We start from the raw sequence: 18,685 nt of genomic DNA, 5'->3' as shown, positions 1-18,685 counted from the left end.
TTAACCGATAGTTCTTTTTGGTTTGACCCTCTGCTATTTTCTAAGTATTTACCCGTCATTTTTTTTTTTTTGGTTGGCTTCCTCCATTTTGTATCGACATTCTTCATGTACAAATAGCTGAAAAGCTTCCCAGCCCAACGCTCCTCCCCCATTTCTCTCAATCGCTTCCCAAATTTTGTCATACTGCTAGTTTCCCTGCCCTAAAATGATGTCTATCCCATATCACCTTGTACTCCCTAATTTCGTGTATTCCGGTGAGCTCCTAAAGCAAGCCTACCTATTCCACGTTGCTCAATTTCTAATCTTGCTTGAACTTGCTGATCTCATGCACAAGACCGCATTGCCGAACGTCAGACCAGGAACCATGAACCCTTTCCATATTCCTCTCAACACATCATACCTGTTCTTATTCCACAGTGCCTTATTTTTCATGACTGCTGCATTCCTGTTACCTTTAGTCATTACGTATATTTCGTGTTTCCTTAGGTACTCGGTCCCATTGCTTATCCGTACGCCCAGATATTTGCATTTATCTTTTATCTCTAGCATGACCTCCTGTATCGTAAGCTCGCTAGCTTCATTATCAAAAAAAATCATGACTGCTGATTTTTTCTTACTGAATATGAAATCTAACCTATCTCCCTCATTACCGCAGATGTCCATCAATCTCTGCAAATCTTCCTTGTTGTTGGCCATTAGCACTATATCATCTGCGTACATTATTGCTGGTAGTGCCTGATCAATAAGTTTTCTCTGTTTGACTAAAGAGAGGTTGAAGCCCAGCCCACTTCCCTCTAATTTTGCCTCTAATCCTTGTAGGTACAACATGAATAATAAGGGTGACAGGGGGCACCCCTGCCTAAGCCCCCGTTTTACCTCTGCAGGCTTGGATACTTGTTTTTCCCACTTTATAACTACCTTGTTACCTTTATAAATATTCTTTAAAAGATTCGTGACTACATGTTCCACGCCTAGTGTGTCCAGTATTCCCCACAATTCCTCTTCAACCACGCTATCGTACGCTCCCTTGATATCCGAAAATGCTAGCCACAGGGGCCTGTGTTCCTTTTCTGCTATTTCGATGCACTGCGTCAGTGAGAACAGATTGTCTTCCAACCTCCTGTGTTTCCGAAACCCATTCTGCAGTTCCCCCAGCACCCCCTCATCCTCTATCCATGCCTGCAGTCTTTCCTTTGTAATCTGCATCGCCGGCCTGTAGACCACTGATGTCACTGTTATAGGACGGTAGTTGTTTATGTCAGCTTTGTCCCCCTTTCCTTTATAGATCATGCTCATCCTGCTAAGTTTCCATCCATCGGGAACCTCACCATCGATTATTATTTTGCTCACTGCATCTCTCAAAGCCTGCTTAGACTTCGGACCTAATGTCTTTATCAGCATAATTGGAATGCCATATGGGCCTGTTGATGTACTACTAGGAACCCTTTTCTCAGCCCTTTCCCACTCTCGTTGTGAAAATGGAGCCATTGCACCACTTGATTCGTCCTTGTCTATTGTGGTGCATAGAGCACTTCTTTGTTGGAATTTTTCTGTCACCCTTATTCTTATATATTCAATAGCTTCGTTCCCTTCTAGCCTAGTACCTTGGGCTGTAGTTATAAAACTCTGCTCTAGGTTCGTCTCATTTCTTAGGGAGTTTAGATGGTTCCAAAATTTGGCAGCTGCCTTTGTATCTTTTTTATGTACTTCCGTCAGCCACTGAGCTTCCTTTCTTCTAATCATTTCATTGATCAGAAGGGATGCATCCCTTCTACAGCTTAGAAAGGTTTCCCATTTTCTTTCAACATCACCTGTCGGTTCACCCCGCTGCTTAGCATGTCTGTGTTCCCTAGAGGCTTCCTGACGTTTTGCTATGGCTCTCTTAACTTCCTCATCCCACAAACTTTTGGGTTTGTGTCTTCTTTTTCGGGGTGACTTGTCACGCGTCTTAGCAAGCTCTAGCTCAAAGAGTCTAATTAGATTCGTGTATGTCCACACTGTCTTATTATCCTCCGTGATTACTTTCTCAATTTGTTTAGTGGCTATTTGAATTTGCCTTTCTGGATAAAACTTTTCCTGTAGTTGCTCACCTTGTCTCCTTCCCACTTTCACTGCTCTTCCAAAACTTAGCTTGATACGTTTGTGATCACTACCTAGACTTCGGGAGCCACCTTCATCTATGTGCATTCCCCTGAGCTTATCATACATCCTATGTGACATCAGTGCATAATCTATCGTCGACTGCAGCCTTCCTGATGATTTGATATGTGGGGTTTAACGTCCCAAAACCACCATATGATTATGAGAGACGCCGTAGTGGAGGGCTCCGGAAATTTCGACCACCTGGGGTTCTTTAACGTTCACCCAAATCTGAGCACATGGGCCTACAACATTTCCGCCTCCATCGGAAATGCAGCCGCCGCAGCCGGGAATCGAACCCGCGACCTGCGGGTCAGCAGCCGAGTACCTTAGCCACTAGACCACCGCGGCGGGGCAACTGCAGCCTTCCTACCTCCCATGTTATTTGCCTTTCACACTTCTCGGTACTGTTGCAAATGATCAAATCAAGCCTTTCACACATATCCATGATCATTTTGCCTGTCGGGTCGGTATACCCATCTATATCTTCTATATGCGCATTCATGTGTCCTAGTATAATTATCTCGCACCCTCTTCTTAACTCCTGAAAGTCCTTTGATATACACTCTACCATTGCCTGGTTTTGCTCTCTGGCCTTTGCTCCCGTCCACAAGTACACGAAACTGAAGAGTGTCATTTGACCTGCCACTTTCCCTTTTAGCCATAAGTGTTCCTTGCACTCCTGCTTGACCCTTCGCCAGTCTGTACTTTTATGAATGAATGCCCCAATACCACCCCCCTTTCTGCTGCCTTCTGTTCTATTACAATATTCCCACGCGTAGTCCGGATAGTTCGGAGGTTGTTACATGTCCCTGAGATGTGTTTCTACAAAACCGTATACCATCGGCCTCTCTTCCCTTAGCTGTTCTTCTATCTCTTCCCCCTTCAGCCTGTTCCTACCACCCTGCATGTTAATATACCCTATGTCTGAATTGGCTCGGCGCTCGTGGCTACGTCTATTTCTGCCCCGGACTCCACCTATCTTGGATATTGGTGCCACTTTGGAATCGTATCTGTCCATACCATCTGTCAAAGAGTCTCCCTGGTTGTTTTCCTCATTACTACCCCCCCCCCCAAAAAAAAAAAAAAAAAAAAGAAAGCTACTGTGCGTCCTGCAAGTCGCCAACCCACCTCATGACCTAGCCGCCCATCGAAGTGAATTCTGTCGCGTTGAAAACCACCCCACCTATGCACCTCTCTGTTTATTTCCACCACCTCAAAGCCTTTCTCTCAACTCATCCGCCATATCTCTTGGTTTGCGTTGACAACCGCTCTTTGCAGGTTGCTATCACGCACCGGTACCTTTGGTATCGTGCATATCACTACCTATACCTTAGGAGAAGTGGCGCGCATGTCATCGACGCCTTTCGCCAGTGTGGTTGCTAGTCCTGCTGTATCTTCACTTAAGACATCGGTTAAACCGCCTGAAATTATCACGAGGTTTCGTCTATCAGCTGTAGTTTTGAGTTTTGCGCTCGCTTGCCTCATGACTGCTTCAACCTTGCGTCCTGGGAACGCCCCTACTGCAACCCTCTTTTCACCTCTTACTCTCTCTTTGATGGCTTCTGTGCATCGATTGAAATTCGAGTCCCCGGCGATTATCACATGCTGTGACTTTTCAGCTGGAGCGTCCTGCACCTGGGGGCCACTTGCACCTGTGACGCCGGCTGCTTTGTCCCCTCCCAGCCCCACCACTACCTCGCGACAATTGAACCGGCTGAACCTGTTTTTTCCAAACTGGGGGCAGCTTTTTCGGGTGCAACACTGTCCCCAGTGGTGAAATTGTGAACTGCTGAGCTAGAAATTATACTAATTGAAAGAGTAGCATCAACTTTTTCCCGGACCATGTCTATCTGCGCCATTTGTAGGTTGGTAAACTGCGCGTTGCATATATGCAACAGCGGTCAGTAGTGGGTTAAGAAACAGGGGGCAGGCTATAATTTAGACAACATGCGACCGATAGCCTTAACATCTAATGTAGTAAAACTTATTGAAAGGGTACTTCATTGTCGTGTAATTAGGTTTATTAACGAGAAACAACTGTTGAGTTCTTCCCAAATTGGCTTTAGATCGGGATATTCCATATGGCATGCACATGTAGATCTGGAAAGTCATATTCATATTGCCCGTCACAAAAAGCAGTTTGCGGCTTTAGTAACGTTCGACATATGTAAAGCATACGATAGTGTAGAGTATTCTATCTTGACTAATCAGTAATGGAATCATGGACTTCCACCTTATATAGTAGCATGGGTGACGGAATTTTTAAGTAGAAGAGAATTCTATTGTTATCAAGGCGGTTTCTCTTTCTGAAAGCACAAGCAAACCCGAGGTGTACCTCAGGGGTCAGTACTTTCCCCGGTATTATTCAACATATTGCTTAGTACCATCCCCGTTCATCCAGATGTGAAAACCTATGTTTATGCCGATGACATTGCTTTCTTTGCTATAGCACATGACTTCCACTGTCTCTACACTATCTTGAAAGCATATCTTAATGAAATAGAACATTGGCTGGATGGATTGATGTTGAACCTGAATGCCGGTAAATGCACTATTCTCGTTTTTTCTATCAAAGATCCCGTGCACATATCTATTAATTACAAGCTTCAAGATATCCCACAAGTACAATCATTGAAATATCTTGGAGTTATGTATAATGAACATCTAAATTGGCGCCCTCACATTGAATACATCGCGACAAAAGCAGTACGCGCGATGGGCGTATTGTGGAGGTTGAGCAATTGTAGATCAGGTATGAGAAGGAAGGCACTTTTGATTACATATAAAATGTATGTCTGACCTGTGTTAGAGTTTGGCTGCGTTCTTTTTTCTGGTGCGCCAGCCTACAAACTTCGGCCGCTCGTTCTATTGGAAAGAGAGGCTTTGCGGCTCTGCTTAGGACTTCCAAAGTATACTGCAAATGCAGTGTTATACCTTGAAGCACGAATACCAACCTTATTAAGTCGCATTAACATTCTCACTGTGCAGACCTTTTTACGACTATATGAAGCACCGTTTAACCCTGAACAAATTATTTTTATTTTCAATCCTGACCTATTCTTCTCTGTGCATTGGCCCAGATTTCACAAACCACAAATAGTATTTCTTCAATCGTTACTTGAGCCTCTAAATGTACAAGTTCATGATCTGATTCCTTTAACTGAGCAACGAAATTCTCCAGAAATCGTTTACCATGATATCTTCCTAACTCACGCTAAGCTATTACCTACAGGCATTTTAAATGGTTTATTGCAGGACCATTTAGGTGCTTTGCCAACAAATGTCATTATAGCAACGGACGCATTTCAATCACATGAAAAATCAGGCGTTGGAATACATATTGCCCCGTACTTCATTGGTCATTTTCACTTCGCTTACCGGATTTTCTTTCTGTCTTTTTGGCTGAATTCATGGCAATAATGTTAGCTTTGCGAAGGGTAAATATTTCCATTCCAGTCGTAGCAGTCATAACTGATTCATTATCAGGGTGCTCTTCTCTGTCCGCATCTGGTCGCTCACCCATACTGAAACTTTTTAAATCATTGGTTCCCTGTCATATCCAAAGTATTCATTTAATGTGGACACCAGGGCACAAAGGTTTGTTGTTAAACTAAATAGCTGATTCTCTTGAAGGCATCGCTTTCGACACCAATTATTCATATTTTCTCTCATACAGTATACATTACGGTGGCGCGATTTCCCACACTTAAAATCAGGCAAAATTTATCAGACGCTGCACTGACGGCTTCTCCAGAGTACAAACACTTATTTCCCTGGTGCAGTGAACTGCTTAATTTAAGGATGATGGAAGTTGTCATCACGAAATTTCGTTGCCACGTTACCTCCCTCAATTTTCACTTGCATAGATCAGGTACATAATTCCGTTATGTGCAATACTGTAATCAAGAGGAAACGATCAGTCATTTTTTATTACATTGTCGCCGTTTCGATTTATTCAGGCAAAGCATACTAGCACCACCTCTTCAAAGACTGGGCTTGCAATTATCACAACCTAATCTTCTTTCATTTGGAGCCTCTACACTGGGTTTCAGCCACAGGGATGTTTTATTCGCATTTCAGGCATACATCACTGCGACTAAACGACGATCTTGCTAAATTACGGTCTCACTATTTTTCTTCATTTTCTTTTCTGTAAACTTGATATCGGCATTTCAAATCAAAATTAAGTTACAAAAGTTTGTAGGAATGTTCAATTCTGAAAGTATAGGGCAAATTCACCTTATAATCGGCCAATCCCCTCCTTTTGGTACGAGCCATTTGCACAGGGAAACAACAACAACAGCTGCGCATGCCGATGCTGCCTTTACCGAAGCCACACGCGGAAAAGTGTGGGAGTGGGAGCAACGTATGGCTAGCTACAGTGAGATTACACAGCACTACAAGCTCGGTAGGCGTAAATACCCACCACCACATAGCAAATTAACTAAGAAGCAGTCAGTTGCATGGAGACAACTCCAAACAGACACTTTTCCAAATCCAGTGATCTTTCGCCTCTGTTGCTATGACCTGTATTCGACACATAAATGCAAAGCATGCGATTCCCGGGCAACCCTGGGGCATATGTTATGGGAGTGCTCGAGTCTCAATGACGCAGTCAGCAGTACAAACGAGGAGGCAGTCTCAAAGCGCAGGGTGCACTGGGAGGCGGAGCTGAGCAAACTATGGGCCATTCAGCGAGCCGAGGAAGCCACCTGAGCCCAAGGGTTCGCAGGCGATGCCTAGGCCGGGGTTCAAGCCCCGGCCTAGGCATCGCCGGACTAGGCATCACCGGATTTATCATCGCCGGACTCTTAATAAATGTTGTTTCTCTCTCTCTCTTTTCCATTTTTCCAGAATTTTGAAAAAAAAATGTGGCAAAAACCAGGCTTTTTTTTCGATCGCTAAAAATTTCCGGAAATTTTGTATCTCTAGTCCAGACAGCCTGCTAAATTTAGCTTAGCCGTGTGGGCAAACCGATGATGGGCATTTTGCCTGCATCATACACAAATGCAAAGTAGTAGCAAAATTTAGCACCTGGAGCACAGAAAAAAAGATAATAAAAACAGAGCTCAGCTTGGTCTTGCAAAGATAAACTCAACGAAATGTCTTCCTCGCAAAATGCCTAAAAAAAAGAACATTATGCGTTCAAAACCGAGTTGATAGAATTTTTTGAAAACCAGTTGTTGTAATAAATGCCTTCAGAAATTAGCATTTCATGCTCACACAAATATTTTGCAAATGTGCAAACGTGTCTGAAACACGGCTGTCTTCAAGCTAGTGGACTGTCGGTGCTTAGAAACAATTATTCTTATGGGGAGAAGTAGAAATCGATGAAATCACAGTGTTTCATTACGGTCCTGCTGGTTACAAGAAGCGACTCGCCATGGTTTACAGGGACCCATCGAGACTGTCTAGATTCGTCTCACACACATGTAGATTTAAGTACACAAACATTTTAGCACTCCACTGCTACTGCTGCCCCCGAGTGACAAACCAGGGAATGAAGAAACGAGTGCTGCACACCCGCCACGATGGCAACAGACAGCGCTGACTGACACTTCCACGTTTAAATGCACATATATACACCCTAAAAAGTGGACGAGGGGATGATCGCCACTGTAGCTCAGTGGCAGTGCATCGAACGTGTCATTTGAGAGTCGCAGGTTCAGATCCTGCCGATGGCAAGTTAACCTTTCGTCCACTTTTCTTTTTTTCACTTTACAAGTCTAATAACATGCCCTACACTTCTGCCATCATTGTCTGTTAGTTCTAATTAAACAAGAAAATTAAAAGACAAGTTCTAATGAAACCAGAGAGTTAAAAGACAAGGAAGCAATTTTGTTGGCAACGGTGTATCCCATAAGTGCCAGGCTTTATGAAAGGCAGCATGAACGATGTGATCTCTACAGAAGCATACAGCTACCAAGCCACAGCCAGCAGTCGTTCTGTTACAAGTTAGTGCAAGTACCAACGAAAGTTACTATTGTCTGGGTCGGAAACTTTGTTTACATTCCATATGATTTGAAGTTCACAATATGTTTAGTTCTATGTGGGCATACTGACCTCCTGTACAAGTTGGTCGAAACACAATGCATCTGCCAACAGTGGCACAGTTACATTTGCCAGCATATAAATATCTTTCACGTGAAACATAATTGCCCAGTTTCTTCTTTTTTTTTTACAATGGCCCAGATGCATGATGACACATTACTTACTCGTCATTAGTGTGCATCGTGCATGACGTCAACCATACATTCACGACGAAAATGGTACCCTAGGAAAGCAGTGGTGCTGCTTATTGTTCTGTCAGTTTTAAGCACATGGTAGGCAGCGAGATTAACACAAAGGTCAGAAGGCCAATGGGGCACAAAATGAACTCAATGACTTCCCATTTGGTAACCCGAAAAGTAAGTGTATCAATTGCAATCTTTAAAGATTTTGTGAAGACGATTAAATCACTCGCATACTTGTAAAATCAGTCGTTTTCTTTGAGAAAACAAGAAACAATAAATCGCCCCGTAAACGGCCACGAGTGTAGCCGGGCGACCGACCACGGTGCAAAGCATTTCGCCAACGAATGTGAGAACGCGCACTCGCACCACAAGACTAAAACGGAGTACGAGTGACAAGACGGACACAAGCTGAAAAACTACCATTACAACACACATATTCGAGACGCGTCCACGTAGTACATTTGGGGCTTTCACTTTCTCAAACGTGTATCGTTAACGACACGTTCGGCACATTCTCAGCTATCGTCGACCACCATCTCCGTAGGCGGGTTTTCTTGATTGGGCGTTTTATCTGTCTCCTGCACAGGTTCAGCCGCCTCTCCGATCGCCTCTTCTTGACTCTCCGCGAACGAGTTTTCTAGATCAGGCTCCGCTGCTTCACGCCCTGGTTCGGCAGTCTTAGCTTTTTCTTGCAGGAAAGAGGTGCTCATGTGAAGCCGTTTTTCAGTCTTGCCGAAGTACCTCAGCTCCTTCGCGAGTTTCTGCCTCTTTTCCCGGCAGCTAGTGTTTCGGCTCTCGGTAGAGCTGCTTTCGGCAGCTGGTTCGGTCTCCTCGAACAGAACGCACGTCCCGGTAGCGTCCCTGTATTCGCCCGTGAACAGGTACGAGCCGAGCTTGAGCACGGGTTCCGGCGTGTCAACGCCGAGAATGGAGCATCGCTTGCCGGCCAGGTCCAACACTTTGGCATCGATGACGCCGCTCAGTTCAACGACGACGTACATTTCATCGTCCTCCTCATCGTCGGCCATGCCGTGGCAGCTGCTCTCTCCGAGTTAATTCCCACCAATAAATAACGCTTCGCTATAAATTCTCACCAAGGGGCAGGCGCGTCAAACACCGCATTTTCTTTCTGTAAACGGTTGTTTGTGCACGGCCATTTTAAGAAATGAACTTGGCTTGGATTGTTTTTAAAATACAAAGGTTCAAAAGCATAGTCTTTGAAATTGGCACGTAACGCTATTGTTTTGAAGTCCTAAAAAAGTGTTTAATATCTAATTTTAGCCTATGCATGCAAAAAAATTGACTATAGACATTTATCACTTACAATTGGTGTCACCCCAAGTTCATAAGTATATTAAAAAAAAACGTACTTTGATGGCTGCTTGATGGCGCTCAGGTCGCCAGCGCTTGAAACCATCATTCGCGCCCCAGGTAGCAACGTTTGACATCGATTGCTGTATTTCGTTAGTTTTAGAGCGAATAGTTGCGTTTTGCAGCCTTCTGTGTAATCGGTTACTGCTCTAGACATAATGGGGTTTGCTTATGTTGCTAATTGAGAAAAAAAAGTGTGCAGCGTTGTCTCGTTATGACCGCGTAGTTTTGCCAGCGAAGGTGCGCGTTTTTGATAGGGCGAACATGTCGAGCAGCGCAGCGACCAGTTTCATCGACCAGCTCAAGCTTCTTTACGACAACAAGCTGTACTCTAATGTCACGGCTCTGGTAAGTGTACATATCAACCGCGTGGCAACCCGGGTCTTTTGCACGCTATGGACATTTGAATCATGTGGTTGCAGTTTAGCTTGGCACACCCAATCGGCACCCACTGCTCCGACTTCATGACGGTGTCGGCCAAGTTTCAGAGTTACGTGTACTGCGGGGATGCCTACGTGCAGCTAGGAGACTTCAAGAGAGCCGAGGTGAGCTTCGCCGTCATGGCAGCTGCCGGTAGTTCACTCATTCGTTGTGCTCTGAAAGGCAAATCTCTTTCAATGTAGGCACTCTACCAGAAGGCTATTCAGTTGAAGAAGTCTGCGGCCAAGGCGAAGGGCAAGGGACCAGCTTCAATAATATCTGGAGTGAGTCCTTCCAGCGATGTAACGCGCCTTTCTGTGTAAGTGGTAGACCGACCGGGAATCATTCGCTCTTCTGTTCTTGCAGGACGTCACACCCGAGAACGACATCAAGTATCAGATTCACGTCTGCCACGTCAATATGAAACAGCCCAACGAAGCGATTTCTGCGGTGAGTTGAGTGCGGAATGGGACGGATTGTTCTGGCACTCGAAACATTTACCATTTTGAATCTCGCGCTCTTCTGTCGCCTTCCGCGGGATTCTTTTTTTCTTCTTCGCGTGTATTTCTACGCGCTTCGTTGGGTGTTCGCTGTGTGCGTGCTTCGAACAAGTCACGCGCGCACGGTGGCCTACTACACATTCATTCATCGGTGTCGTGCAAGTGCAAAATATAGTGCTTGTACTAAACGATTTATGATTGCAGCCAGTGGACTCCAACGGGTGCGAAACTGGTGACACGTCTGGCCGGCCGGTGTTAGCGCTACGCGGGAATGTGTATGGCATGAAGGAAAAAAATGGTGTGCGATTTGTGGTGGCTGTAAACATCGGGAAAGCAAGTCCCTTTCCTTGGTGTCGCTGTGGTTCCCAGTTAGCTCCGACCTTCGCTTTTAAGACTGTGTCACCTTTGATGACGATCTAGGTGTCACAATCGAGCGAGTGTGCTGCACTCGACCATCGCCGTCAGTTTTCTCTGGAGCAGCGTAGAACACTGACGCAGGCGTGTTGTTGCCTTACTACGCCCCGCAACATTGCACCTCCGTGTAGGTAACTCACGCGTAGCGCTTACCAGCAACGATGGACGAGACCGGCGAAGCAGACGAAGTGCGCGACGCTGTTGTCCACGTGACTATGGTGGACGAGACAGCGGACGAGATCGGCGAAGCAGACGAAGTACGCGACGCCGTAGTCCACGCGACTGCGATGGACGAGATAGTGGACAAGGCGCGGGCACCGGAGGCGAGGGCTGCAAAGCGCCCAAAATATACGCGTCACAAGTACTGCTTCGCTCCGGGGTGCGCGTGTAGCCAGACCCGCAACCGGCGGGAGCATGACGGCCGCCGGTGCTCGATGTTCAGTGTGCCGCGCGACCAGGAGATGTTCCGGCGGTGGCAGCGGTATACGCCGCCGCGCGCCAACGGTCAGCGGTTGACGCCAAACTCGGCGCTGTGCGAGCGTCACTTCGACCCGCAATTCGTTCAGCGCTACTTCGAGCACACCATCAAAGGGCAGGTGGTGCGCATTAGGCGTGGCCTACCGTGCCTGACGCCAGATGCCGTGCCCAGCATATTCCCGGACTCGCCTTCCTACTACACCCGACGAGTGCCCGCGCGTCGCAAGCCGATCCAGAGGGCACCCTTGCCTCCTCCCAAACGGAGGAGAACATCGAAGAAGAAGACCTCTCTCCCGGAGACTCCTGCAGCGGACGCCTCCGCTGAGGGCGAAGAAGGATCGGAGAAGACCTCTCCCCTGGAGACTCCTCCAGCGGACGCCTCCGCTGAGGGCGAAGAAGGATCGAGGGTTGAACTCGCGCCGGAGGCGCCCTCGAAGTGCGAGCCAGTAGTTGAAGTCGTCGAATGCGAGGTCACGCCAGCGTTCCCGTATAAAGACTTGCCCCTGCCGTCGGGCCGGTGGGCGCGCCACGTGATCAGTGAGACACCTCTGGCGATCGCGTACAGCACCTGTCGCCTCTCCGACAACCAGCCGGGTCATCTGGTCACCGAAAAGCTGCTGCTTGTTCGCGAGCATGAGGACTACGCCGAATGCCAGGTCTACATGGACGGTCGCCGGCTGAAGGCCTTTGAAGAGCCTGGCAGCATGGACTACCCGCAGACGCTGCTGCAGAGGCTGGACGATGTCAAACGATGCATCGGTCTGGGACAGCCAGAAGAATTCGGCTTAACCGAGAGCCTTCTGCCGCCCTCCGTGGAGATACGAGAGTCCGGCCTCCACAGTGTCCATTGTTGTGGAGCAACCACCACCCGTTCTGGTCGGTCGGAGAAGTGCCAGTATGCCAAGAAGATTTTGCGCAAGAAGCAGGCGCGGCGGGAACACAGGATGAGGGCACTTGGCGGCCCACTTGGCACTGAAGCCGCAATGGACACAGAGCGGCTGCAGATTGTTAGTGTTCACACCATACCCAGTGACAGGGTGGTTGGGGAAGCAAGACCAGATGAAGAAGACTGTGCGACTGCTCCAGAAGTTGTCAGTGCAAACACTGTAGGGGACCAATTGGAGACTGGTAATGGTGCAAGTAGATCTCCTCTTGTGACGGAGCTCGAAGGCAAAAAAACAGCAGCAGGGTCTTACAATAACTTGTTGGGACAAGTGGCGATCTATGTGCAGTGAATTAGGGTGTTCATTGGCAAGCTAATGAGAGGTGCAGCAGCAGTTGACAAGCACAATAAATTTCTACATCCCGTTTTGAGCACTTCATGACTTGTTTCTGTGTAAGGCAAGTTGCAGCATTGTCTTTCGTGAATAATCAGCGTCCCAAATGAACACTGCAACTATTTGTGATTGGGCTAGGTGAGTTCGTGTGTAACGAAGACATTTACAGCACAAACTCTGAGCAGTTGCAGAGACATTAGGAAGGTGATGTCCAACGAGTTTACTGGAACATAAGAATCTAGCCTGTAAACACACTTGTGCAAGTTATTAATAACTGTAAGAGGATAGTGATTTGGACGAGATAGAAAATGGTCATGATGGCCAGCGCTTGTGTTGTCGTCTTCTTTTCTCTCTGTGTTTCGTCAGCACTGGCCGTCTTGATTAAAAACTGTACTGAAAAAGCAGAGTAATGCTTCCGCTGAGTCGTACGGCCAGACCACTGATGCACCTGGTTACCTTACTATACAACAAAGCCATGTTTGCCGTCTCCCTCACTTTGTGTAAATTGGGGCCAGTAAAACTGGTTTGATACTGTAGATGTAAGCAATGCTGGTAAGCCAGTGTTCATTGTAACAAAAAGTTTGCTCCTGATGGGAAGTACAAGAAATACAAGAGTAGAGACGTATACAGCGCAAAACTTGCGTCAAGGCTTCAGTTTCCTGATTTAAGCCATAAACATTTTTTTCATCAGAACAGTAATCGTAATCTCATTGCAGTCAGTAGAGAAACAACCAATACCCCACATCTAGCTACATCGGATGTCAAAATTGCGCTCATAGCCACTGCACAATGTGTGTCCTTGCGTGAGCTTTTAGCGAGATTTGGCAATGGTCAGATCCCGGCTTGTCATAGCCACAAACCTCTTCAGTTGTCATAGCTTTGTCTATTCAGGTTCGCGCAGCTAGTTATTCTGAAAAGTTAATGCTTTACGATAACTATTGTCATATGATAAAGAACATGTTTACTGCTCAACTCACATGTCTATAGCAACGGGGCGAACAACAGCTCGAGTGACATTTGCAGTCACAAATACGCCACATCTGAGCATGTGCAGCACCAGTGATGTGCCTGCCTTGCAGTTTCTGCCCTTCTTTACCTCCGCGGCTGAGATGACTGGCCGTTGAATTGCTGTCAAGGTCATAGAACAAAAATAAAAAAAGAGAAACCAGCAATTGCCCAAATAGGCGCCTTCTATACTCTCGCTTCGTGATATATTTTATTTTATTTTTACATACTGCCAGTCCCAAAAGGGACTATTGCAGGAGGGCAAACAAAATACACAAGAAATACATATACAACCAAATACACAATAGATACACTTGCACTTATATGCGAGAATGTGTGAGAGCAGATCTTCTATAATGATACATGAAGAGTATAAAAGCACAACCTATGTCAGGCAGATATACACAAAAATATTATATTACGTAATGCACTGATAACACTGACATATTCAGGAAGCACCAAGAACTGTACAAGCGAGAAAAAGCATAGCAAGGAAAAACATCACTTCAGCTATGAGTGTCACGAATGTGGTTTTCAAGCAAAGTTAAAGAAGTATTCAAATCTTTAGTATTAATCAGACAAGCGGGCAATTTATTCCATTCTAGTAGAAAAGTAGTAGTTTTTGGCTGCTTTAATATCACAGTGACAATGGTTTTACTTCGTCTTGATTTCTTGCTTTTTGTTTTTTCGCTAAATTGTGCAGAGCGCTTTCGACGGCCAAAGCGGTTGTTGCATGCCCAGTGATAAACAGTGATCAGTATTGCAAGGCGGGCATATCACTGGCGCCGCACATGCTCAGATGTGGCGTATTTGCGACTGCAGATGTCGCTCGAGCTGTTACGCGTGCGACGCTCTGTCGTAATAGACATGTGAGTTGAGCACCGTTCATTTGCACTCCATTCATGTTATTGCATTTGTTTCAACATTTGAAACCATGACACATTAAATTGTAGCCCAATAATTGACATCTGTGTGGAAGGAAATACAATAGACATAATTTCCCCAACAATGCTTAAAAACTATTACATTAGAAATCAGAAGCTTCTTCAAAGGCAATTGCAAAGATAATTTGGAGTTTTTATTGAAAGTAAGAATAGTGAAAAAAAATATTTGGAATGTAGAAATTACATTGATGTGACGGAAGAGGGGGTGGGGCTGACACCCAGGCTCTAGCGAAGGAGTAATCTTGCAAGGCTTCTTTCATACAAGTATACCATGTGTTTAACTTGCGTATTAACAAAAGTTACAAACAAGCAAGGCATAGAGACGTGCTTTTACATCACAAGGGCACAGACGAGATCAGAGAGGGAGCTCTCAGTGCACGCTCTCTTGTCAGTCGCATATGAGAGGTAAGCTGACAAGCGTCCCTTGCAGCCCGGATTTCTGCATTGACAGTTATAATATTATGCACCGTTTTGTTCACCTCTAGCTTCCAAGTTTCACCATTACAAAGAGTTGATATGCATATTAATGATGAGTAGGGTCAACACAAGAAATTGGTGTTGCGTACCATCGCTGACAATTGTAGTTGTTGTCGGCATAACAGAACAGACAGGTGAGGCAAATACTAAACGGTGCACTTGACTACTGTCAGGGGGAAAATAATTGCAAAATTGATACAAGCGGTCACAGAACATACACATATTTACGAGAATAAGTAACTAGGTGATGCTTAGTGTGGGGAGGTTGTATTTGTTCTAAACAAATATCATGGCTCTGTGCCTTGCCCTTGACAATCACTCCTGAACAACAAATAATTGTTTTGGTCCAAAGATACTTTGTGCTTTAATATAAGGGGCACATCTGGCTAATGCTTCACTAATTAGCTGGTGCTGAAACTCCCCCTAGAAGCAGGTGTTGAAGTTGTTGCATTGCAGGTAGAGTAAATGCTTGTAGCAATACTGTTACTGGAATCAGTGGTGAAGCGTAAAACTCAAATGCATTTTGATTGTAAGATTAAAGAGCTCCCAAAAAGTCTGCTTGAGTGGATTAACAAAATGTTGCCATTCTGTAGAAGAGATTCATGCACATATGTGATCCCAATGTCACTGCTTTGACTGCAGCACTGATTATACTGTCTCGGATTAAAGAGAGATGAAACACACTTTGTTCCGACCTTGCGCTAACGTCGTAGTCAATCATTCTGAAAAAAGGGCACAGATGGGCCCGATTGGCTCATCTATTGATTTTCAGTGATAATTTTCAGTAGCATTCCTAATAGCAGTATTATTAACTATTAATAATTGAAAATTATATATGCTTGCAACATAAAAGAAAATCTGAAAAGGTATCTTATTCTTGCTCTTCTAGTATTGAAGTGCTTGTTCTTTAAAATACATTGTCCCTGATTCAGGTCATTCAGTCGTGACATACGTGCTAGGGAAGATGAAGGCTCCAAGGGGGAAAAAAAAAAAATTAAATGTGAAATGTCTTGCAGTGCATGTTTTGACAAATAGACTCATCTTGCTCGGAGCAGTATCTTCATCTTCCTTCTTTGGTAGCAAGATTATGTATTGACCAAAGTGAAGAGAAGAAAAGAAGTGAGTGTTTGCATATGTGGGAAAAAAGAGCTGTTGAAAGAGAGAGCTTCGCATATGGCTGTCGTAATATCAGCTGTAGTGGCTTTGCTGTTCTGCAATATTTCACGAATCGGCCTATGTGCCTTGTTCTGACCCTCACCTTCGACTCAAATTGACATTACCGTGAAATCCGAGCAAACAACCCATCTCCATTTTTTGGGAGATTTGAAATAGCCCTCTTCCCTTTCCATCATTTCCACTGTTTCTGTTCGCCCGATAAGGCCGAATCAAAAGGGTGAATGCATGCATATTCAATAAAAGCCCCCTCCCCTCCGATTCTTGATAGAATTCCTTTTAGGGCCGAAGAATGGGGGGGGGGGGGGGGGCGCCCTTGCTCGGGATTTCGCGGTGGTCACCCGTGCATAGTCCCCTATACCAAGCTGCAATAACATTGGCCATTACAAACTAGCTCTCTCGTATGCACTTCATGAAATAGGTGCATTGGCAGTTAATACTTCCTGTTAAATCTAGTCAAAAATGCTACAACATGCACTATTTGGATTTGTAATCGGCCGGGCTGGTGCAGGCCAGTTCGTAATGGTGCTTCGGCTGCACAGTGTGGGTACCACGGCGACTACATGCCGCACCAGGCGCTCTTGTCAGCCAACAACTGCGTGTTCCGATTAGCAGTCCCAGGGTGACATACTTCTGAACACATAGTGACACAAGGCATCCTGAATACTAGAGCATTTCTAGAAGGCGTCTTGCATGCCACATCTCAGCCATGAGTAGCGGCCAACAGGTTTATGAAAAAAATTGAAGTTCCCAAAGATATGATGCCCGATGATGTAACTTTTAGGCAGGGCCTTGCCCCATTTCATCCCACTTTCAACACGCTCGTGCCAACAAGAATAAATTTCGGACATGTAAACTTGAAGGACGCATTTATAATTTGGCAGTGGCAGATCCAGGTTAGCCACCTGGATTTGTCTTGGTAAATTATGTTGCCCTTCTGCGGTGGTTGTTTTGATATCACCATAGGTGCTGTAAGTGTTGTTGGGCTAATGGGCTCTGCGAGGTTACCTGGGCGATTCGCTCTGCATTAGAGGGCATTACATGCAGCAATGGACAAGGCTATACAAGATTCATTCATGAAATCGGCTAGTAGCTCCTGTGCATTTCTTCAGCAAGCTAAAGTTTGCTAACTTCTAAGAGCAAAATGACTGTCCTAGTCACCAGGTGCTAGACAATTCAAAGAAAGACGAATAAAGGCAGATATGCAAATAATGTCATTGATTGCTCATGTTGAGTAAAACTTTTTGCCTTTGTACATTCCTGGCAAGAGCAATTCTTTAAAAATGCTATTAGAAATCAACTTGGATTTCAGGTGAAAGGGGTCGCAAGAAAAAGAAGCAAGACGATTTTGGAGGCAAGTTCCTGCCAGACACTTAGCTTGGCCTATGAGACCTTGCAAAATGCCATTTTTGAGAATCATCAGCCAAGCGAGAGTGGTACTGAGTTAGGAAATTTATTTTTGAAGAGGCCTCAAACTGTCGCTATTGTTGCTTTAAGCTAGCAGCAATGTTCTCGAAGTCAACTTTCAAAGTCAACTTACGATTTCTAAGTCAACTCAGGTGCAGCGTGCGCACCCATCAGTGAGGCCACGATCAAAGCTACGTAGACAGATGACCCGCCGCGGCTTCAGACGGACAACATTCTTCTACGCACATGGTCAGGACAGTTTCTTCGGGTTCTCGGATGTGCAACGGTGATTGTCACGCACAGAAGCATGACTATTACATTACCATTTGCTGTCACCAAGAGAGCAGGTTGTAACCTCCTTGGAAAAAACTGGTTTCCTCATCTGGGTATACAGATCACGGTTATCAGGGATGTATCAGACGACAAACTTGTTTCGGAGCTTCTCAACAAGTACAAATCGGTATTCGACGAGGACATCTCAGGACACATCAGTCCTGCGGTACAACTAGACCTCGTGGAAGGAGTGAAACCAAAGTTCCCAAAAGCACGGCCGGTTCCTTTTGCGCTGCCATTAGCTGTAGAAGCTGAATTCGATAGACTGCAAAGTTAAGGCATAATCGAGCCGGCATGGCATTCGGATTGGGCGATGCCTCTTATACTGGTTCAGAAGCAAAAAGGCTTGTTGTATGCGGCGACTACCATTTCACAGTGAACAAGGTATCAAAGATGGCAGACTACCCACTTTCCACAACTGATCAAGTGCTCAGCCACTTGAGGGGAGGCAAAGTCTTGAGCACCCTGGATTTGGCACAGGCTTATCAGTGACTTCACATGATTCTAGAGAC

At 45.5% G+C, this 18,685-nt stretch overlaps 2 protein-coding genes across 2 annotated transcripts in view; one reads left to right on the top strand and one right to left on the bottom strand.

Moving 5' to 3' along the window:
- Positions 1-6,062: 6,062 nt before the first annotated feature.
- Positions 6,063-9,548, bottom strand: LOC119170129 (general transcription factor 3C polypeptide 6). Its single transcript, XM_075883861.1, has one exon. The coding sequence runs from the start codon at positions 9,401-9,403 to the stop codon at positions 8,891-8,893; it is 513 nt and encodes a 170-aa protein (XP_075739976.1). The 5' UTR covers positions 9,404-9,548; the 3' UTR covers positions 6,063-8,890.
- A 234-nt stretch (positions 9,549-9,782) lies between these two features.
- Positions 9,783-18,685, top strand: part of LOC119170139 (anaphase-promoting complex subunit 7) — a 51,816-nt gene continuing 42,913 nt past the window's right edge. The window contains exons 1-4 of the mRNA XM_037421197.2: positions 9,783-10,094; positions 10,169-10,291; positions 10,370-10,450; positions 10,533-10,616. Coding sequence (XP_037277094.2) covers positions 9,918-10,094; positions 10,169-10,291; positions 10,370-10,450; positions 10,533-10,616 — 465 coding nt within the window. The 5' untranslated portion in view covers positions 9,783-9,917. The remainder of the gene's footprint in view (positions 10,095-10,168; positions 10,292-10,369; positions 10,451-10,532; positions 10,617-18,685) is intronic.

The sequence above is a fragment of the Rhipicephalus microplus genome, unplaced genomic scaffold (assembly GCF_043290135.1).
Source record: "Rhipicephalus microplus isolate Deutch F79 unplaced genomic scaffold, USDA_Rmic scaffold_21, whole genome shotgun sequence".
Lineage (NCBI taxonomy): Eukaryota > Metazoa > Arthropoda > Arachnida > Ixodida > Ixodidae > Rhipicephalus > Rhipicephalus microplus.
The sequence above is the reverse complement of the archived record's forward strand: the minus strand, read 5'-3'. Positions and strand labels throughout refer to the sequence as shown.

Bases quoted from the DNA above. Each gene is read 5' to 3' on its own strand.
- LOC119170129 (XM_075883861.1), bottom strand. From the start codon at position 9,403: ATGGCCGACGATGAGGAGGACGATGAAATGTACGTCGTCGTTGAACTG.